General features: G+C 40.6%; 1 protein-coding gene across 1 annotated transcript in view; it reads left to right on the top strand.

The window, feature by feature from the left end:
* tspan8 (tetraspanin 8) overlaps window positions 1–21,560 on the top strand; it is a gene marked incomplete at its 5' end in the record, with an annotated part of 63,382 nt that extends 41,822 nt beyond the window's left edge. The window contains 7 exon segments of the mRNA NM_001011430.2: window positions 12,684–12,746; window positions 12,980–13,111; window positions 13,990–14,064; window positions 14,487–14,582; window positions 16,441–16,569; window positions 18,077–18,160; window positions 21,277–21,560. Coding sequence (NP_001011430.2) covers window positions 12,684–12,746; window positions 12,980–13,111; window positions 13,990–14,064; window positions 14,487–14,582; window positions 16,441–16,569; window positions 18,077–18,160; window positions 21,277–21,330 — 633 coding nt within the window. The 3' untranslated portion in view covers window positions 21,331–21,560.
* Window positions 21,561–23,905: the final 2,345 nt, after the last annotated feature.

Below are 23,905 nucleotides of genomic sequence, written 5' to 3'. Positions count from 1 at the left end.
CTAGGTTTTTTATCTGGTTTTTCCTTGATTTCTGACCAAAATCTAGGTTTGTATCTGGTTTTTCCTTGATTTCTGACCAAAGCGCTGACTTCTGCAAGGGACTGCGGCCACAATTTTCCATGTAGAAAGAGAAGAGTGGCGTCTCTGAATAGCTGAAGGTGTGCACTTTTCGTAAATATATAGATTGTGGGGGTTATCTCACAGGTAGGGGGGGTTAACACTGAAAAACTGCAGGTAGTGCACATAGAGCGCAGCCCCCAAAATTTCAACTGAAATTGCCCTTATGCATTGCCCCTGTTTGGGGGCATTTGGTGGCCACGTCTTTATGTGCACCCATACATATGGGGTATCGTTTTATTCAGGGGAACTTGCAGATTGATGGTTAGTAAGTTTTTGGTAGTTGCCATGGAGATTTTGGGGAGAAATCTAGGTTTGTATCTGGTTTTTCCTTGATTTCTGACCAAAGCGCTAACTTCTGCAAGGGACTGCGGCCACAATTTTCCATGTAGAAAGAGGAGAGTGGCGTCTCTGAATAGCTGAAGGTGTGCACTTTTCAGAAATATATAGTTTGCGGGGGTTATTTCACAGGTATGGGGGTGTTTAGACTAAATAACTGCAGATAGAGCACAGCCCCCCCTTATGCATTGCCCCTGTTTGGGGGCATTTGGTGGCCACGTCTTTATGTGCACCCATACATATGGGGTATCGTTTTATTCAGGGGAACTTGCAAATTGAGGTTTAGTAAGTTTTTGGTAGTTGCCATGGAGATTTTGGGGAGAAATCTAGGTTTTTATCTGGTTTTTCCTTGATTTCTGACCAAAATCTAGTGTTGTATCTGGTTTTTCCTTGATTTCTGACCAAAGCGCTGACTTCTGCAAGGGACTGCGGCCACAATTTTCCATGTAGAAAGAGAAGAGTGGTGTCTCTGAATAGCTGAAGGTGTGCACTTTTCGTAAATATATAGATTGTGGGGGTATCTCACAGGTAGGGGGGGTTATCACTGAAAAACTGCAGGTAGTGCACATAGAGCGCAGCCCCCAAAATTTCAACTGAAATTCCCCTTATGCATTGCCCCTGTTTTGGGGCATTTGGTGGCCACGTCTTTATGTGCACCCATACATATGGGGTATCGTTTTATTCAGGGGAACTTGCAGATTGATGGTTAGTAAGTTTTTGGTAGTTGCCATGGAGATTTTGGGGAGAAATCTAGGTTTGTATCTGGTTTTTCCTTGATTTCTGACCAAAGCGCTAACTTCTGCAAGGGACTGCGGCCACAATTTTCCATGTAGAAAGAGGAGAGTGGCGTCTCTGAATAGCTGAAGGTGTGCACTTTTCAGAAATATATAGTTTGCGGGGGTTATTTCACAGGTAGGGGGGGTTAACACTGAAAAACTGCAGGTAGTGCACATAGAGCGCAGCCCCCAAAATTTCAACTGAAATTGCCCTTATGCATTGCCCCTGTTTTGGGGCATTTGGTGGCCACGTCTTTATGTGCACCCATACATATGGGGTATCGTTTTATTCAGGGGAACTTGCAAATTGAGGTTTAGTAAGTTTTTGGTAGTTGCCATGGAGATTTTGGGGAGAAATCTAGGTTTTTATCTGGTTTTTCCTTGATTTCTGACCAAAATCTAGGGTTGTATCTGGTTTTTCCTTGATTTCTGACCAAAGCGCTGACTTCTGCAAGGGACTGCGGCCACAATTTTCCATGTAGAAAGAGAAGAGTGGTGTCTCTGAATAGCTGAAGGTGTGCACTTTTCGTAAATATATAGATTGTGGGGGTATCTCACAGGTAGGGGGGGTTATCACTGAAAAACTGCAGGTAGTGCACATAGAGCGCAGCCCCCAAAATTTCAACTGAAATTGCCCTTATGCATTGCCCCTGTTTTGGGGCATTTGGTGGCCACGTCTTTATGTGCACCCATACATATGGGGTATCGTTTTATTCAGGGGAACTTGCAGATTGATGGTTAGTAAGTTTTTGGTAGTTGCCATGGAGATTTTGGGGAGAAATCTAGGTTTGTATCTAGTTTTTCCTTGATTTCTGACCAAAGCGCTAACTTCTGCAAGGGACTGCGGCCACAATTTTCCATGTAGAAAGAGAAGAGTGGTGTCTCTGAATAGCTGAAGGTGTGCACTTTTCGTAAATATATAGATTGTGGGGGTTATCTCACAGGTAGGGGGGGTTAACACTGAAAAACTGCAGGTAGTGCACATAGAGCGCAGCCCCCAAAATTTCAACTGAAATTGCCCTTATGCATTGCCCCTGTTTTGGGGCATTTGGTGGCCACGTCTTTATGTGCACCCATACATATGGGGTATCGTTTTATTCAGGGGAACTTGCAGATTGATGGTTAGTAAGTTTTTGGTAGTTGCCATGGAGATTTTGGGGAGAAATCTAGGTTTGTATCTAGTTTTTCCTTGATTTCTGACCAAAGCGCTAACTTCTGCAAGGGACTGCGGCCACAATTTTCCATGTAGAAAGAGAAGAGTGGTGTCTCTGAATAGCTGAAGGTGTGCACTTTTCGTAAATATATAGATTGTGGGGGTTATCTCACAGGTAGGGGGGGTTAACACTGAAAAACTGCAGGTAGTGCACATAGAGCGCAGCCCCCAAAATTTCAACTGAAATTGCCCTTATGCATTGCCCCTGTTTTGGGGCATTTGGTGGCCACGTCTTTATGTGCACCCATACATATGGGGTATCGTTTTATTCAGGGGAACTTGCAGATTGATGGTTAGTAAGTTTTTGGTAGTTGCCATGGAGATTTTGGGGAGAAATCTAGGTTTGTATCTAGTTTTTCCTTGATTTCTGACCAAAGCGCTGACTTCTGCAAGGGACTGCGGCCACAATTTTCCATGTAGAAAGAGAAGAGTGGTGTCTCTGAATAGCTGAAGGTGTGCACTTTTCAGAAATATATAGTTTGTGGGGGTTATTTCACAGGTAGGGGGGGTTAACACTGAAAAACTGCAGGAAGTGCACATAGAGCGCAGCCCCCACATTTTTAGCTGTAATTGCCCTTGTGCATTGCCCCTGCTTTGGAGTGTTTGGTGCCCATGTCTTTATGTGCACCCATACATATGGGGCATCATTTTATTCAGGAGAAGTTTGTCTTTCAAATATGCCTTTGTTAGAAAATTTTTATGAGATTTTTTTTTGTCAAATCCACATTTGATCATGCGTCCAAGTTTACGTTTTAGAAAAAAAAAAAAATGTCATAAAAAGTTCCAAATTTCACAATGCACTGACAAAAGGTATTTGGCTTTTGAGTGAAAACTACATTGCACCTAGAAACCTGAAGGTCTGTAGTTTCTAAAGATACCAAACATGAGGGGATATTTTAGATTTACATATAAGTTATGCTGCATTAACTGTTACAAGCGCTTTTCTGCTTTGTTCTGGTGTGATATTGTACTAAGTATTGCCTTAGTTTGGGGGTTACTTCTGGACAGGAACTGTGGGGTACCACCACATATTTGGTATCGTTGGAATTGGGAGTATCAGGGCTTTTACAAACAATAAAAAAAAGTGAGTAAAATTAACTTTTCTATGGAAAAAAACCTCAAAATATACAGAAATTTTTCATAATTTTATTTTTTTTTTACATATTTCACCCAAAATACACATCATATCTCCAGAAAAGTTATAAAATTTGGTATGTATGTCGAAGCCCAATTAGTGACGAAAAAAACGATATATAATTTCCCTAGTTTCGTGGAGGTTTTCCTACCAAAAAACATTGTTAAAGTGAATGAGTACAAAATGCTTAAAAAACGTCTGGCACTGGGGGGAACCGAAATGACGAATTCGGCTGGCACTTAAAGGGTTAAGGCGGGAAACAGCAGTAGAAGTGGGGGGGCGCAAACAATCGGTTGCTCTTTGAGGAACGGAGGAGTCGGCCAGGAATGTACGGAGACACAAGAGAAGAAATGTAGTGAGGAACAGAGGAATGGAGGGCTTTGAAGGTTAAGAGAAAGAGTTTGTAAGATATTCTTTGTTTAATAAGAAGCCACGATAAGGACTTTAGCAGGGGAAGGGCCTGAACTCTCCTGGATGACAGGGGGAGAATTCTGGCAGAAGTATTTAATATAGACTGTAGGGGGGAGAGATTGGAGTTAGGGAGGCTGGTTAGTAGCAGGTTACAGTAGTCAAGGCGGGATAGGATGCATGAGCAGCCTAGCTTTTGCAGTAGAAAGAAAAGGACGGATTTTGGCAATATTGCTTAAGAAAAAGTGACAGTTTTTGACAGTGGTGTTAATATGGTCAGAGAATGAGAGACAGGAGTCAAAGATCACCCCCAAACAACGCACCAAATCGACAGAGTTGATGAGGGTGCCATCAATAGAGATAGAAAAGGGGGGGGGGGTAGGACCAGGCTTAGGCGGAAAGATCATTAGTTCAGTTTTTGTTAGGTTCAGTTTGAGGTGGTTTTGGTTCATCCAATTGGAGATAGCTAGGATAGCTATATTGATATATAGTGGGACAGTTAAATGATACAGGTATGGGATCCATTTTCCCAAAACTCATTATCTAGAAAGCTCCAAATTATGAGAAGACCATCTGTCATAGTCATTTTTATGAAATAATTAAAATTTTTAAAAATGATTTCCTTTTTCCTGGTTAATATAAAATAGTACCTTGTACTTGATCCTAACTAAGATATAATTAATCCTTACTAAATGCAAACCAGTCCTACTGGGTTTATTTCATGTTTAAATAATTTTTTAGTAGACTTAAGGTATGCAGATCCGAATTACAAAATATTCAAAGTCCTGAGAATTCTGGATAACAGGACCATACCTGCACTGCACATTTACTGACCAGATTATATTAATATTTAATACTAATTCAATACTAAGAAGTCATAAAAATTGCTTGGAGGGCTGCATCCACCCCACAGCATTCTAGTTGGATAACTCCCCATAAACATACTGGTAAATTACATGTAAATAACTGAGGTCACTTTTAATTAATTTATCAATGTTAACATTGGAAATCTACATTTTATTAAATTATTACTGTTGACCCTAATTAAAACTCATCAGCTAAAGGAGAATATAAAGCAATGCTTAAATGAATTTCTGTAATACCAAAGGTCAGATTGCAATATGTGCCTTACTTTCCTTTCTCTGGGTGTAACATAATTCATTTGTCTGTCACAACACGTTCAGTTCACATATAAAAATTTAAATATTGTAAAACAATTGCTTATATTCTTCATAGGTCAGCTTCCATTGACTTCTACATGAACTCACAAGCTTTTAGGTGCTGAAGTTTTACATTTGAGTTTCACTTTTTTTAAAAGATAACTATTGGATGTTTAAATTTTGGAAGCTCAAATTCAGAGTTTTGGCTAAAAAAAGTATTTCAACCTCAATAAAAGGATAAGCAAAAGGCTTAATCAGTGGGGGAGCCAATTTGTTGGGCACCTCCTAGTGACTGCGAACTCCAACCTGGGACCCCTCTTCAAAGAAAAATGCACAGGCCTGGGGCAGGAGCAGGCCAAGCCAACTGGGCACCCTAGGTAACCTGGCTGGCCACCTTGTCCCTGCACCCCCCCCAAATGTGCGCATGCACAAAGAAGCACGGGGGGGAAGCAACACAATTACAAGTGGCAGGGGCAAGGGAGTGAGGACTAGGGGGTAGGAAGGAAAGGTACCTGTCTGGCGCTCATCCCTTGCTGTGCCCTAGGCAGGTGCCTCTTCTGCCTTCTCCTAGTTCCAGTCGGGGCCTGGGGTACCATCTCATCACCTGACCCAGGGCTCCCTTGCAGGGCTGTGGAAAGGTGTCATACTTACTAGCGTATAGGACTAGTTGAAACCAGACCATTTGAGCAAGGAAGCTGGGACAATTGGTTTCTTTGATCTGTTGATCAATAAAGGGAGTGTGGACCTAGAGCCAGGGCCGCCATCAGAAATCACGGGGCCCCTCACAACAAAATTTTCTGGGCCCCACCCACCCAAGCCCCCAATGGCCCCTCCCTCCCACACCCCCAATGGCCCCTCCCATCAACACAAGGGACACACAGGCATTGGTAGCGAGGGCCCACTAAAGCCTTGGTAGCCAGGGCCCCCCTAAAACATTTGTGGCCAAGGATTACGTTTTGCATTAGTGCCAGTGCCACTAAAACATTGCTAGCCTGCCCAGGGCCCCCTAAAACATTGGTGGTCCTCCCCCAGTGTCCCCCATACAATGGCCCGCTCTCCGCTGCTTCTTGCCGCTCCCCCCCACCCCCCAGAATCCTCCTGCTTCTTCCAGGGTCCCCCAAGCATCCTGCTGCTTCCTTCAGGGGCCCCCCCAAGCATCCTCCACTTTCCCCCAGGGCCCCCCCAAACATCCTCCACCTTCCCCCAGGCCCCCCCCCAAACATCCTCCACCTTCCCCCAGGGCCCCCCCAAGCATCTTCCACATTCCCCCAGGGCCCCCCCAAACATCCTCCACCTTCCCCCAGGCCCCCCCCAAACATCCTCCACCTTCCCCCAGGCCCACCCCAAACATCCTCCACCTTCCCCCAGGCCCCCCCTAAACATCCTCCACCTTCCCCCAGGCCCCCCCCAAACATCCTCCACCTTCCCCCAGGCCCCCCCAAACATCCTACACCTTCCCCCAGGCCCCCCCCAAACATCCTACACCTTCCCCCAGGGCCCCCCCAAGCATCTTCCGCCTTCCCCCAGGGCCCCCCCAAGCATCTTCCACATTCCCCCAGGCCCCCCCCAAACATCCTCCACCTTCCCCCAGGCCCCCCCCAAACATCCTCCACCTTCCCCCAGGCCCCCCCCAAACATCCTCCACCTTCCCCCAGGCCCCCCCCAAACATCCTCCACCTTCCCCCAGGCCCCCCCCCAAACATCCTCCCAGCCCCCCAATTCCCTCCCCAGGCCCCCCCCCAAACATCCTCCACCTTCCCCCAGGCCCCCCCAAACATCCTCCACCTTCCCCCAGGCCCCCCCAAACATCCTCCACCTTCCCCCAGGCCCCCCCAAACATCCTACACCTTCCCCCAGGCCCCCCCCAAACATCCTACACCTTCCCCCAGGGCCCCCCCAAGCATCTTCCGCCTTCCCCCAGGGCCCCCCCAAGCATCTTCCACATACCCCCAGGCCCCCCCCAAACATCCTCCACCTTCCCCCAGGCCCCCCCCAAACATCCTCCACCTTCCCCCAGGCCCCCCCCCAAACATCCTCCACCTTCCCCCAGGCCCCCCCAAACATCCTCCACCTTCCCCCAGGCCCCCCCCCAAACATCCTCCACCTTTCCCCAGGCCCCCCAAACATCCTCCACCTTTCCCCCAGGCCCCCCAAACATACTCCACCTTCCCCCAGGCCCCCCCAAACATCCTCCACCTTCCCCCAGGCCCCCCCCAAACATCCTCCACCTTCCCCCAGGCCCCCCCAAACATCCTCCACCTTCCCCCAGGCCCCCCCAAACATCCTCCACCTTCCCCCAGGCCCCCCCCAAACATCCTCCACCTTTCCCCAGGCCCCCCCAAACATCCTCCACCTTTCCCCCAGGCCCCCCAAACATCCTCCACCTTCCCCCAGGCCCCCCCAAACATCCTCCACCTTCCCCCAGGCCCCCCCCAAACATCCTCCACCTTCCCCCAGGCCCCCCCAAACATCCTCCACCTTCCCCCAGGCCCCCCCAAACATCCTCCACCTTCCCCCAGGCCCCCCCCAAACATCCTCCACCTTCCCCCAGGCCCCCCCAAACATCCTCCACCTTCCCCCAGGCCCCCCCAAACATCCTACACCTTCCCCCAGGCCCCCCCCAAACATCCTACACCTTCCCCCAGGGCCGCCCCAAGAATCCTCCAGTCCCCCCCCCCCCCGCTGCCAGCATCTTTTGTCCGGGGCCCGGGCGTTTAAAGGGGGCCCGGCCGGGCTCTGTTACTGTTACTGCTGGTATCCGCTGTTATGTCCCGAACTCGCCGCTACATGTGCGCTTTTATAAGGTTGCGCCCCGTGCGTACTGACGTCACACGCACGGGGCGCAACCTTATAAAAGCGCATACGCAGCAGGGAGTTCGGGACATAACAGCGGATACCAGCAATAACAGTTACAGAGCCCGGCCGGGCCCCCTTTAAACGCCCGGGCCCGGGACAACTGTCCCCCCTGTGCCCCCCTGATGGCGGCCCTGCCTAGAGCTGCAGGGGGAAGCAGCTATGAGGAAAATATGTATTATGGGAAAGGATCCATATCATCTTTGCAATAAGGTTCACATTCTCATAAATCATATATTGGTTATGAGGAGATCACATGCATTTGTGTATTGTGAAATAGGGACATATTCATATTAGGTTTCTATTGCCTGGTAATGAAAGATGATGGCAGGATATAGATTTTCAGGGGGCTGGTATGTTTGGGGCATTTGATGTCTAATTTGTGTGTAAGGTGGCTGAGTGTAACCCCTTGTAGCCAAGTCCCTGAGTCACATGTGGCTGGTCGTTTTTGTGACGGGCATGTGCAGTAGAGTAAAATCAGAAAAAGGGAATTTTTAAGTGAACTGTGCACAGCCAAGGGCAGCAGAGAGGATCCCAAGCACAGTCATTTTTTTTCCAGTGGCAAATTTTTGCACCTGTCTCATGAGACATTCTGCCAATGGCAAAACATGGAAATTTGCCTCAAATCCATGCCTGGCAAAATTTTTCACTCATCACTACTTATACGATGCATCTATCTAACATCTATGAGGGTCAGTGAGGTTCTTCTGAATTCTGAAGCTGCCTCTACAAGCAATAATGTGAGGCACATAACTGAACCCCAGTCTTGTTACACACAACTGCTGCTCAACCCCCCCCCCCCCCGACAGACAGGTTCCCTTTTACCCTGCAAAATATATGGTTTTCAAAATTGTAAATTAAATACAGGTCCTTTTCAAAAAATTAGCATATTGTGATAAAGTTCATTATTTTCTGTAATGTACTGATAAACATTAGACTTTCATATATTTTAGATTCATTACACACAACTGAAGTAGTTCAAGCCTTTTCTTGTTTTAATATTGATGATTGTGGCATACAGCTCATGAAAACCCAAAATTCCTATCTAAAAAAATTAGCATATTTCATCCGCCCAATAAAAGAAAAGTGTTTTTAATACAAAAAAAGTCAACCTTCAAATAATTATGTTCAGTTATGCACTCAATACTTGGTCGGGAATCCTTTTGCAGAAATGACTGCTTCAATGTGGCGTGGCATGGAGGCAATCAGCCTGTGGCACTGCTCAGGTGTTATGGAGGCCCAGGATGCTTCAATAGCGGCCTTAAGCTCATCCAGAGTGTTGGGTCTTGTGTCTCTCAACTTTCTCTTCACAATATCCCACAGATTCTCTATGGGGTTCAGGTCAGGAGAGTTGGCAGGCCAATTGAGCACAGTAATACCATGGTCAGTAAACCATTTACCAGTGGTTTTGGCACTGTGAGCAGGTGCCAGGTCGTGCTGAAAAATGAAATCTTCATCTCCATAAAGCTTTTCAGCAGATGGAAGCATGAAGTGCTCCAAAATCTCCTGATAGCTAGCTGCATTGACCCTGCCCTTGATAAAACACAGTGGACCAACACCAGCAGCTGACATGGCACCCCAGACCATCACTGACTGTGGGTACTTGACACTGGACTTCAGGCATTTTGGCATTTCCCTCTCCCCAGTCTTCCTCCAGACTCTGGCACCTTGATTTCCGAATGACATACTTTGGACCACTGAGCAACAGTCCAGTGCTGCTTCTCTGTAGCCCAGGTCAGGCGCTTCTGCCGCTGTTTCTGGTTCAAAAGTGGCTTGACCTGGGGAATGCAGCACCTGTAGCCCATTTCCTGCACGCGCCTGTACACGGTGGCTCTGGATGTTTCTACTCCAGACTCAGTCCACTGCTTCCGCAGGTCCCCCAAGGTCAGGAATCGGTCCTTCTCCACAATCTTCCTCAGGGCCCAGTCACCTCTTCTCGTTGTGCAGCGTTTTCTGCCACACTTTTTCCTTCCCACAGACTTCCCACTGAGGTGCCTTGATACAGCACTCTGGGAACAGCCTATTTGTTCAGAAATTTCTTTCTGTGTCTTACCCTCTTGCTTGAGGGTGTCAATGATGGCCTTCTGGACAGCAGTCAGGTCGGCAGTCTTACCCATGATTGCGGTTTTGAGTAATGAACCAGGCTGGGAGTTTTTAAAAGCCTCAGGAATCTTTTGCAGGTTTTTAGAGTTAATTTGTTGATTCAGATGATTAGGTTAATAGCTCATTTAGAGAACCTTTTCATGATATGCTAATTTTTTGAGATAGGAATTTTGGGTTTTCATGAGCTGTATGCCACAATCATCAATATTAAAACAAGAAAAGGCTTGAACTACTTCAGTTGTGTGTAATGAATCTAAAATATATGAAAGTCTAATGTTTATCAGTACATTACAGAAAATAATGAACTTTATCACAATATGCTAATTTTTTGAAAAGGACCTGTATACTACATTATTATATCAAATGAGGAACTGGAAAACACATTGATACTATGTAACAATACATCATGGACTGCAAGTGAAACTACCTCTGTAATAAATGTAGATAAGCATAAATAATAATCACTAAGATATTTACAGCCTGATGTCCCAGGTAGCCAGGCAACCAGTTAACAAAAAAAAAAAAATTAAATTCCATGTTTATCTTTATGTAGAGAAAAGACGCATATTAGGATAGTTACATAGATGTAACTATCCATAGAAGAATAATAGTCCAGCCACTCCTAATGAACTCTCTTGCATATCAACACATACCTTGGTATGTTATCACACCCTGATTTGTATGATAATTTCTCTGCAAAAAATTTACCTTTACCAAAGGGACAAGGGGCCCCTACAAGCCTGAGAGACATGGAGAAATGCCTGTTATGTGCTAGACTGAAACATGCACGGCAAGGTAAGGAGCCTTGTGTGTCACACCCAGAGGAAAGTGCAGGAGCATGATGTGTACTTAATGCTAACAGACACACCCGGAATACTATGTTGTCAATGACATGACCCAGGCATAACCCATTGCATTCTCACACTGATCTTCTCTATCCAATAAAATGCGTGACGCTATCATCTTGGAATTTTAAAACATAGTAAACCTTGCAAATATTGTAAACATGTATAACATTAAAACACATGAGCCCTTCCTTACCTGAAACAATATCCTCCAGTCGTAAAGCATCCTGACCCAGAGGATATGCTGCCAAACTGTAAGTATCAAAGAGCCTTACCTGGAGTGCCCGCCATCAACCTATTAAGTAATTTTCCCTCGGAATACATCCAGAATAATGGCCACCCACCTTAGGGGTTAAACCATCCCACCAAGATAAGTCAAATATTTTCCCTGCAGATTGACAAGGGCCCGCCATTGCTGTGACGAATATCCTTCATGACAAAAGGTGACCCTCCTGCTTTCTTATTCTTCCATTAACTAACTATAAACTCGTGTACCCCTTGGCCACATGTGTGACAACTAAGAAATTAACAAATAAGACCATAAAACCCACCCTTTTCTAGGGAGGGCGGGAGGTAAACTTTACTGACTTCTGGCTACCGTAAAATGGTGGCCAGGCAGCCTTTCCTCAAACTAAGATGACCCTCTAATCCAACCCCCCGTCCCCCGTCTATTATCCCTCCCCTTTACTTCAACCACCTATTGGGCTTCTGCGAGGGCTAGGCCTGGGTCATGTTGCCCCCTCCTTCAATCTCTGCTGCTATCCGTGGGCTTTCTGGAGGTGGTGTGATGCTAGCACATAAGGCTGCTTACAGGAACAGTGAAAATTTCAGGTTTTATATATTTATTATAGACTTGCAAATATTGCGCCTGTAAAATTAAAGTCAGTGTCTTATATATATTTGATTGTTAACAGGACTAAGAAAAACTTTAATTAAAACTCTAATTTTATTTATACTTCTATAAAATTACAAAATTAATTTGCCAGATGTGTTAGCATAACATGCAAGATGCCAGGTCTGAGTAGGAACTATTAGTACTTTTATTTTGTATAGGAACAAATTTGCCTTTGCGCAAATTTTATATGGGCAGTGCGAACGTGGAAACTGTTTAGCAACCACTTCCGACTCAGGAAGAACGTTTGAGAATTTTTTGTTTGCTTCAGTGCGCAGCATTTGTAATAAAAATTCTTAATGAAAAAGTTATTCCAAAAGTTGCTCCAAAAGATTACACCACCTTCATGCCTGCAATGCAATAACAGTCTAATGACCAATATTACATTGTGAAATGCAAAATTTTATTGTTGTTTGTAATAAAATGGAGTGTATAGTTTATATCAGGGATCCCCAACCTTTCATACTCGTAAGCCACATTCTAATGGAAAAGGTGTTTGGGAGCAACACAAGCATCGAAAAAGTTCCTGGGGGTGCAAATAAGAGCTATAATTGGCTAATTTTTAGCCCCTATGTGGACTGGGAGCCTATAGAAGGTTCTGTTGGGCAATTACACTGGGTTTTATGCAACCAAAACTTGCCCCCAAGCCAGAAATTGAAAAATAAGCACCTACTTTAAGGCCCCTGGCAGCAACATCCATGGGGTTGGAGAGCAACATGTTACTCATATGCTTCATATGCTGCGGGAATATTGTTATTTGCTGTGAACTTACATACATAGATATATATTTTAACAATTGTGCTACTTTTGAAAATTTTACAATGTTTGTGTTTATTTTCTAGCTTTGTGGCTGTGTAATATTAGGTGTCTCCATATGGGTCAGAGTCAGTAAAAGTGTACAACAAGTAAGTATTGTCTCACTAGCTGATTTTAAAACATTTTCATTATTGAATTATTTTAGGAAACTATCACATTTTCATAGCAAGACCTGTACAGAACTTTCTGCTTAGAACCATAGCTTAGTGGCACCCTTCCCCTTACTTCCCAGCACAGTATATTACAATCTATATTGTTTTCTAAGATAACTAGTATTTTTAAAGCAAAAACAAGTATCCCCTCTTCTCTTTATCTGTTTCAGGAACTGAACATAGATGGAGGAAGCTTGCTTTCAGCAGTTGATCTCATGATTGCAGTGGGTGCAATTATCATGGTCCTCGGATTTTTTGGATGCTGTGGGGCCATAAGAGAAAGTCGGTGCTTGCTGCTTCTGGTTTGTGTTTGCATTAAATTTTAAGCCAAGATACTATATTTTTGCTTTTCAATCATATAATTACTATTTGGAAAAAATATGCACTTCATGTAGTTACAAACATTTCCCCATCTCTCTAGAATCTCCTTTATGCCCTTGTTTAGACCTGTTACCCCTCTGTTAAAACAGTTGAGTTTTTGCTCAAGTGAATCTCTCTCCAACCTTTCCCATTCTTAATTCATTTTGTTCCAAGACCCCCTCTTTTACTTCACAACCTTTTACCACCTTCTTTATTTAGACTTTCTTCCCTCCAGTACATTATATTAACCTTTCCTTTTCTGGTAACAATCCTAGCCAAGTCTTGATTACCTACATTACATTTCCAATACTATTTTTCTTTTCATCCTCTGTACAGTACCTTACCCAATGCCTTTAATTCACCTTTCTGTTCCCTAATTAACTCTCCCCAGTCCCTTCACTCAGATTTCTCTCTCTCCCCCAGCCTTTCTTGCCTTCAGAATTCCCAGCCCCTCCTTTTAAAATAATACCTCACCCACTCTTTACAAAGCACATTTCCTTTGAATTTCCCACCATCTTCATGTCATATTGTACTTATCTCAAGACCTTTTTCTCTCTCAAAATGTATTCCCACTAGAACCTCCATAACGTATTTTATTGTACCTCTCTTGCATCTCTGTTAATTCACATTTTCTACCCTCCTTTATTTCTTTCCAGTTTCTTCCATAGTATATCTTTTTATGATTTCCTTATATTAAATATTAAATAATTTAATAATATATATGATATTATTTTACCTTCAACCCATGAGACTTTATTTCTTCTCAAGCGAAGTTACTTAAAATGAATAAAGATAACATTTTCTCCTGATTTCTTTACAGTTTTTTATTGGATTATTTCTTATTCTGGCTCTTCAAATCACTGCTGGAGTTTTAGGAGCTGTTTATAAACCAAAGGTATGGTCATTATGGATTAATTAAGCATTAGTGATGAGCAAATTTTTTCGGCAGGTATGGATTCACAGCAAATTTTCACATTTCGACATTTACGAATTGTTTCACAAAACTTTGGTGAAAATTAGCTGCAGAAAAATTTGTTGCGCATCAAAAAGTCGTGGCCACTTCAAATTGGGCGCGTCAGAAATGGGCGCAGTCACTGCAAAAATTGGGTGCGGTCACAGCAAAATGGACGTGGGCGACAAAAGATAGACGCGGGCAGCAAAAAAGTTGTGTGACAAATACGTTTAATTGATTTTTCACTTTTCACAAATTTTATGGCGAAGCAAAACAGGACAGATTCCGCTCATCACTATTAAGCATCTGCTGCTTGTTTTGGTTTATATTTGTAATAAAAGTAACCTTTGATTTATATTTTTTAGATTGAGGCTCAATTAAATCAAACTTTCTACAAACTTCTCCCATTATCTGGTCAAGATGAGAGTTTTAAGACCAGTTTTGAAAATATACAGAAAGAGGTAATCTAATGTACTTTGCCGAAATGATAAGATCCACGTATCTGCTAAAGATTTGTTGATGCTAAAATATGGTTGGAGAAATTATACCGTTATGTATGCTTTTTTCTGTAATATTTATTTTCACTTCTGCTGTTATTTTTTTGGTTTCTAATACATACATGTAATCTTTAACACTCATACATTGATTTAAACTCATACTGATTTAAAAGTAGTAGTACAGGTATGGGATCTGTTATTTCGAAACCCATTATCCAGAAAGCTTAAAATTACAGGAAGGCAATCTCCCATAGACTCCATTATAATCAAATAATTCAAATAGTTAAAAAAATATTTTTTTTTCAGTAATAATAAAACAGTACCTTGTACTTGATCCCAACTAAAATATAATGAATCCTTACTGGAGGCAAAACATTCCTATTGGGTTTAATTACTGTTTGAACAATTTACTAGTAGACATAAGGCATGGTGATCCAAATTATGGAAAGTTCCCTTATCTGGAAAACCCCAGGTCACAGGAGAGCGTAGATTCATTTTTAACCTCAAACGCTATAAAGGTTTGCAGGAATTGACTGGATAACCAGGAGTAAGGAGCATGGATGTCCTTCCTTATGGAAAATAACATTGCATGTTGAGTAAGCACTGGATGATAAAATGAGCTAAGGAACGAAACAGGAAAGGAGGAAGAATATAGAAGAGATGGCTATGGGGAAATGATGCTGATAAAAAAGAAATCAGGGAAGGGTCAAGGAGAGAAAAAGGGAAGTAATTAGATGGTGGGGGAGCAAATGCAGTTGCTGAGGAAGGGGTACCAATAAAGATGTAAGATATTTTAACATTTTTCCAGCTGACCCGATTACTTTTAAAGGTGATCTATCACAAAAATGAAAATTAACTGTAAGCTTCATCTTACTGCAATAAGAAACTTTCTAAATATAATCAATTAAAAATTCTGTTCTTTTTCTGAAATAATCAAGGTACTCTTCGCTATATCTCTCTCAGCATCTGTCTCTCTTTATTCTTCTCTCTTTATGCAGTAAAAGTGAAGTTTTGATTGACAGTTAAGTCTAATACAGCCTTTGGGGCATTGCACCCTTTACCTTAAAATAGTATTCAAGCTCATTTTTTCAAAATAACCGGCTTTGGCAAATATCCTGTTTCTCCATAGGCAGGATTTTGCCAAAGTCTTTTGTTTTGTTTGTGCTGGAGTCAGTTATTTGAGTAAGCTCACACATCTGCTAGGAAAGGAAGCCCCCCTGATATATGTTTAAGACCTACCTGTTAATCAAATTTGACACTGACTTCTGCATGAAGAGAGACTGCAAAAAGACAGGTTGCAAGAGAGGAAGAGTGAAGAGTAACTTAATTATTTCAGAAGTGGTACAGAATTTTAATTGAAAACTCCTTGAAAAAGTGTGCCCCACAATAGGTACCCCTTTCTCCTTCTCAACAGCAACAAGCATTCTCCTATAGTCTTTCTCCGTACCTGTGGAAGCATGCAAACTGAAAAGCAGTCTGGTCCTCACTTCCAGTGCACATTCTCTGAATTGGTAATCACTGATGACCTGATGGGGGAAAGAGAAAAGCCACAGCCTTGTGGTGCATTAATACTGAAAGGATGAGGCTGGAAAGTAGAGTGCCAATACTATTTTAATATTTGATGGAAGAGCTGAGAGACAAATACAATTAAACCATCAGTTATGAAAAAAAAAAGAAAAAAAGTAACTGATTCATTCTATTTAATCTGCAGAAAATGATTATTATCATAACTGTTTTTATGTAATATGCAGAATAGATTCTAGTGGTTACTGATTACATGATTAACCTTTGTGGTTTATATTTATATAATCATCATTTATAGAGTCAATGCTGTGGTCTAGTAAATGGCTATACTGACTGGGGTGCCAATGTTCCTGCCTCTTGCATCTGTCCTACAACAAGTCGCACTAATAATTGCATCTATTTTGCTGGAAAGAATTACTATAAAGAGGTAAGTACTTGGCATACATCAGTTATCTTATGCAATTAGTTTCACTGAAAAAGAAAATGTACCAAGGCATATATTTGTGAATAGACAGACAAGACATCCTGCTCTATATAAAGAGAAATCTACATATATTGGAGGTATAGCAGCCTAGCAGAGTATAGCTCAGAGATAGAATACATACTCAGTATACTATAAACCCATACAGCATCTGTTTTCAGCACAGATACATCTCCAATTCAACATAATTCACTTAAGAAAGAGTGCAATTTTGAGTATCTTAGTGCTCTAGCATGAATAAATAACACTCCATGTCTCTATAACATAGACTTCTAGAAGAGTTACAAGAAAACACTTTAAAACTTTAGTCATTAAAGGTGATCTAAACACTATTGCTTACATATTATGCTTGGATCATTCAGGGTTTATTCTTAAAGAAATTGCTTAGTAAAACTCTTTCCCTGTTCCCCCTGTGGCTACCTTAAAATGCTATATAATCCTCATTTGAAAATGTCACCTGGTGTGTGTAAATCTGGCTCTATGTTCTTTGTCCTTGCAATTGGATTTTAAAGCATTAAGTACTACTAAAAAGCAGTATGTCCTCCTTTCTGATGTTTGATTACAGTGTAATATCACAAACTCACAACTTATACAATCTCTATATGGAACAGCAAGATGAACAACAATGTGCTGGCAAGCAGCACCCTCATTGGTGAATTCTCTTTCTTTTTTTGTTTTAAACTCCATTATTGTCTTAGTAATATCATCAGAAAAGAACAGTTTCAGTGTTTCAATCTTTTACAAGATACTTACAGTATAGTCGCATAGATTATCACATTTATATAATAAAGGTAAAATGAAATTGATGGAGGATTAGGGTCCCTCCATTGCTTAGGTATCAAGGAGCGTGCTGCTAACCTTAATTGAAGGAGTAAACTGTGTTTAATGTATTTCTCCTTAAGTGGAGAATGTAATAGTATAATTGATGTTGGGGTTAAATCAATTTGGTTACCAGTGATCTCTTGGCATATTTTACTGAACTCATTCCAGAATGGTTTTATCTTTTGACAACTAAACCAGATATGTGACAGTGTGGTGAATTTTCTTTCATCATTAAATTTATCATCAGTAGAATTTTCATTGTTGACTTCTATTGCATCTGTTATTATAGAAAGAAAAGGAATTCTGTTCCACTTACCTTGTGGGGGCCCAAGTACCAATTTTGATATTGTAGTGTGTGTTTAAATAAGACTTATAACAGACCAACAAGTGGTATTCCTGAGTGTCCCCTGTGGTTTACACTCAGCTCATAATCTGTTTGTCAAACTCCCCAATCACTACAAAAATGCAAAGCTGCTAAGTTTCCTATGCTTAAAGAAAAGGGCCACATAGCTCTTCTAATGCATTCTTAGGCATGAGACCCTACTTGGGATATCTGGATGCAAGATTTTGTTTTCACATTATACTGCAGTAACAATCTTACAATTAGAACTAACATAAATATTTCCCATAGACATGTTTAGGTGTCATCTCTGACTTCTTCAAGAATCACCTTGTAATAATCATTGGAATAGCCTTTGGGCTGGCAGCAGTGGAGGTAAAGTATTGTTCTAGATTCATTTAATTTAAAAGGTTTAGAAATCATTACCTTATTTAAATAAATACAATTTAGTTAGTGATGGTACAGGTTATCCCTCTCCATGGATAATATGTAGGGGATTGAATCTTTATGTTGCAGATACTGGTCTATATTTTGCCAAACAAAATTTAAATAGTCAAAGGAAAAATTTACTCTTTGAAAAATCCCTTTGCTGATCCAATTCGCAGTTCTTCAAAGCTGGATCCTCAAATTAATAAACAACACAGATCAGGGCAGAGGGCTACAAGGGAATAAGGGAAAAAACGACCATCTGGTATATTACAATCAAAATACTCAAACACCCTTGTGTTCAAACTTTAAAGTGAGCCATGAAACCACAAAAAAAAAAAACTTTTCCAAGTGCCAGTGCTTTCATCAAACTACATATTATTGTACTCTGTGTTCCTTTAGTGCAAATGTGCCAACTTCCCGTTCCCCAGTGGGTGGCAACTTACTAGAAGTAGGCTTTATGTGCATATATCGGAGATGCTTCTCAAATAACCTCCTGTTTTCTGTCTGTAATCAAGAAGCAGGGGCAGTGCCCATAGTGTAACTCAATTTATTAAAAAGCAACTTAAAGGAACAGTAACACCAAAAAATGAAAGTGTATAAAAGTAATTACAATATAATGTACTGTTGCCCTGCACTGGTACAACTGGGGTGTTTGCCTCAGAAAGACTACTATAGTTTATATAAGTAAGCTGCTGTGTAGCCATGGGGGCAGCCATTCAAAGGAGAAAAGGCACAGGTTACTTAGCAGATAACAGATAAACCCCCATTATATGGGGCTTATCTACTAGTTATCTGCTATGTAACCTGTGCCTTTTCTCCTTTTTTCCAGCTTGAATGGCTGCCCCCATGGCTACACAGCAGCTTATTTATATAGTAGCTTTTCTGAAGCAAAAACACCAGTTTTTTTTGCAGAGCAACAGCACATTATATTTTAATTACTTTAAAACACTTTAATTTTTTGATGTTACTGTTCCTTTAAAAGTCATGCACTTACATAAACTTTTGATCAGCGCATATAACAAGCTTAAAAGTCACCCGGATCCCTCAAAAAAGAGTCCCTCCCTCAGTGTGCAAGTTGGATTGCGAGAGTAGGGGGTTTTGCTGGTGTCTCCTCTCTCCTTTGCGTTCCACCTTGTGGTCCACGTTCGCCTGATGCATTTCGCTGTGACCAGCTTCCTCAGAGGTGTACTCCATGTCCCTCCTTCTTTAACTTCCTTAGCATCCCAGTTGCCATGGGAATGTGCCTCCCTCAACTTACTTTCTATTCACAGTTCCACCACTGGGGATTTTCACTTTTCTATAGTTCTATAGTTCTCATGTATAATTTCCCATTATTTCCCATTTTGATTTTAATACACTAGAATACACTTATTCCCTTGTAGCCTTTTTCACTAATCTGTGTTGTCTATATTTTGCCAAGTTGGCACAATTGGGATAGTTAATAAAAGCCCATAGTTTATAGTGTTATAATAATCAGATCAGTACAGCAGTACTCCTATATCTGAAAGAATCAGCATAACCAGTCTCTTGCTAAAATAATGCATTTCTACTTTTTCCCAATCATTTTAGCACCATTTAATTGGTGACTTCTTACTGTAATGAAGAACAGAATAGCTTCTCAAACTTATTAAAATAACACAAATAAATAAGGCTACTTGTGTGAAATAAATGCCTTTTTGCTCATGGTAGTCTACTTATACATAGGTATACATAGGCTTAGGGACACATTTCCTAATCCACAAATGTTCCGAATGCGTCCAAATGCGTTTTTTTCGTAATGATCAGTATTTTTGCGGCTTTTTCGTTGCCATCGCAACTTTTTCGTATTTTGCATGTTTTTTTGCGACTTTTTCATTGCCGTCGCGAAAAAATCCTATTTGTACGAAAGTTTCGTATTCATTCAAGCTTCGGTATGGTGACTTTCCTTGGGCCAGGTTGAAGCTGCAGAGTGCCATTTATTCCAAAATCATGCAAAGTCAGAAAGGTTTTCCCGCCGTTTACGATCGTTCAATATGAAAAAGTCGCGACGGCGCCGAAAAAGTCGCGAAAAAAATGAAACGTTGCGACGGCAACGTAAAAGTTGCGATATTTTCGTTTCCAATCCAAATTTTTCCCATTCGGGATTCGAATTCGTGTTTTGGTAAATCTGCCCCATAGGGTATATTTCTATTTGCTCATAGTAGTCTGCTTATACATAGGCATAGGGTATATTTCTATTTGCTCATAGTAGTCTGCTTATACATAGGCATAGGGTATATTTCTATTTGCTCATAGTAGTCTACTTATACATAGGCATAGGGTATATTTCTATTTGCTCATAGTAGTCTACTTATACATAGGGTATATTCCACACTTAAAGGAAACCTATACCCCCAAAAAATGTAGGTCTCTATAAAATATATTGCATAAACCAGCTGATATGTAAAACCCTGCTTCATCTAAATAAACAATTTTCATAAAAATATACTTTTTTAGTAGTATGTGCTACTGGGTAATCCTAAATAGAAAATTGCCATTTTAAGAATTAAGGGCCATCTCCTGGGACACAAACAAGCCAAGACACACATACATGCCAGGCCACATCAGCCAATTAATGGCTTCCACACTACTTCCTGTTACAGTTAGAGCTGCATTATTTCCTGTCAGGTGATCTCTGAGGAAGCACACAGCCCATTACAAAATGGTAGATCAATGGATGGGACGTAATTGGGCAATATTTACTGATATATATTCCAATTTGGTGAGATTCTTTAATAGGTCATGTAACATAATATAATACTGTTGGTTAAGTATTCATTCTGGGGGTATAGTTTTCCTTTAATAACCAGTGCTGGTGTGTAAAAATGACATTAACCCACAGAGCCTTTAATGGCATCTGAGCCTTGTTAGAAAGTATGGGAGTGGGAATGGCAGGGAAACTAATGAGAACCTTATTCCAGGCATATATTTCTATGTTTCTAGTTTTCTATGTTTATATTCTAAAGTATATTAACATTCTTTCAGTATTTTTCATCAAAAGAAATTGTTTACGAAATTCTTTTTCCTCTCTCTTCATTTTACAGATTTTTGGTCTTGTTTTCTCTATGATATTGTACTGCCAAATAGGGAAGAAATAAATGAATCCAATTTGAAAACTTGCCCCTGGAAAACCCCGATCAGGCGGTTATGGCTCCACCCTGCCTTAAGATGTCATGAAACACCCACTGGATGCTCATTATGTAAACATATGTTAATGAACATATATTTTATGTAAACTAAAGTTTATACTGAATTGATGTTTTACTACTGCATTTGTAGCGCTATATGGTTTATACAAATAAATTTTCATTTTTATTACTAGGGTAAACTATACTTTGTGTGCATGTATGTGCTGCAGTTACTCGAATGGGTATTGTTCTGTAAGTTCTTTTTTCTTACACATCTGATGAAAACACAATGAGATCATAATACCATATACAAGTGTAAATATAATTGGGTGTGATATTAAAAAAAGACCTTCATTTCAATCAGTTACACATATTGGATTTATGCGGTTATTATACTTGGGGGCACATTTACTAATCCACGAATCCGAATCACGAATAGGAAAAAATCGTATTGGAAACAAAAATTTCGGAAGATCGCATATATCACGAAAATGCTTACGAAAAAATCGTATTAGTCACGATAATATCGTATTGGGGATCCGAAAGTCCCGAAATTTTCGTACCGAACAATTGTAAACAGTGGTAAAACCTTTCCGATTTTTTCGTGCAAACGTCCGAAAAAGTTGTGCGCCATACGAAAAAGTCGTGCGCCGTACGAAAAAGTTGTGCGGATGCTCGAAAAAATCGGCGAAAATACGCTCGGAGCGTTCGTGCTTTTGTAAATGTGCCCCCTGGTATGGAATTCGAGTGTGCAGAAAACCTCCTTATTATATTACTCATAATAATAACAATAACGGAAAGGTGTATATTTAACAAGAATTAAATATTTACTAAGTGACTTTGCATACAGGATGCAGTGCTGGTCTTTAACCAGACAACTGGTCTTAAGGTAGGGGTGGCAGTAGGAGTATTGCATAGTATTCTTATAAAAATACGCAAATCTAACGCCAGTGCGGGATTAACTGTAACAAATAAGCAGCGTGATTGGTAAATCTGCTATTTTATCTAAGGCTATTTTACCAGGCATGGTGATTCAATGCAAATATTATTTACTCTGGCAATACACATGTAGCTATGCAAACAAGCGTTGTAGCCAAGGCATATTATTCTAAAATCAGGCACCTTTTTTTTTCCTTCCTAGTGTACATGCTAACAGATGTGTGGCGCTGCACACAGTTTTAATCTTTCTAAAAAACTCAAACTAAATTAAATTCTTTCAGATCAAAAAAATAAACATTTTACAAAACCATGATCCAATTTTTCACATTCTTAGTGACTCGTTGCGAAAATACTAGTTTATGCTTTAAGTTTTTCCACTAATCCTGCACTGGCGTTCCTTTATTTAACCCCCGCTGCTCACATAAGTGATTTATTAAGCTGAGAAATTTAATTGAAGTTAAATTAATGGTAAAAAATGTCAAATATAGTTCATAAGTGCGGAAATAAATTCCCACACCACACAAGTACTGACAATCTGGTTTCTTGCTAGATCAAAACACTTGCCTTTTTATGGATTTGGCCTATAGCTATGAATATTTTTTTCAAACACTTCTTTTTTTATAAAGACGTGTTTCAAAGGCTGAAAAAAATGTTCATTTGTAAAATTTCTGGGTTTTTTTTGTGATTAAAGAAACCTAATTTTCCAAGTAAACATAGACAATGTAGAATTTCTTATATTTATTAAAATGTTTATTTTGTATATTTAAGTTGTGTATAGTTATTACAGATTATTTTCTAATATAATACTACTAAATACTACTACAGATACTACTACTTATAATAATTCAAATTATGCAGAGACACACTATTAGCACATAGTAGCAAAAGTGTCAGGATACACTGAGCATGGTATCTATCCGCTTGTTTCTTACTAAAATAAAACTGGATATGATATAAAAGAACACCTGTATAGGGGTAGGCACATTTTTGGCATTCTCATACAAAATATTCCTCCCTGAATTGAACGGAGCTTTTAGCAGCTGCTTTGTTGATTTGCCAAAGAGCTTAAGGTTCATTGCTGCTAACCTAAACAGACTTATTTACACACTTGCACTTATACATTAACCAGTTCATCAGATCCAGAGCTGCTTATAAAGTTCACAAGAAACTGCATTATGGGGTGGGGGCGGGTTTATGAAATATTGTCAAATAAGTATTATTTTCAGAAAGGGTCTGATAACATTTTGGCTCTAATAAAGCACAAAAGACACATCAGTCTTAATTGTTCTTTGGTAACCACTTTAGCACCATAGAGACCAATATGCTTTTTAATAGCAGAAATACATACATTAAGATATTTATATATATATATATATATATATATATCAGCAACCAACAGTATTAAGTATCATCAACAGCAGAAATATCCGGTGCATATAGAATACAAAAAGCACTATGATGTTATGGAGTATCACAGCACAGGAGTACTTCTGAAATGTTTAAGCTTATTTGTATTTGTGTGGGTCATCTTCCGTTTTTGCATATAAGCTGTTGTGCTTTAGTAATTTATTGCTCATAGCCATGTTAAAGCTACACTCTTTCAATA

Source organism: Xenopus tropicalis, chromosome 3, assembly GCF_000004195.4.
Source record: "Xenopus tropicalis strain Nigerian chromosome 3, UCB_Xtro_10.0, whole genome shotgun sequence".
Classification (NCBI taxonomy): Eukaryota; Metazoa; Chordata; class Amphibia; order Anura; family Pipidae; genus Xenopus; species Xenopus tropicalis.
Note: the sequence above shows the minus strand (reverse complement) of the source record. Positions and strands in the feature narration are given on the sequence as shown.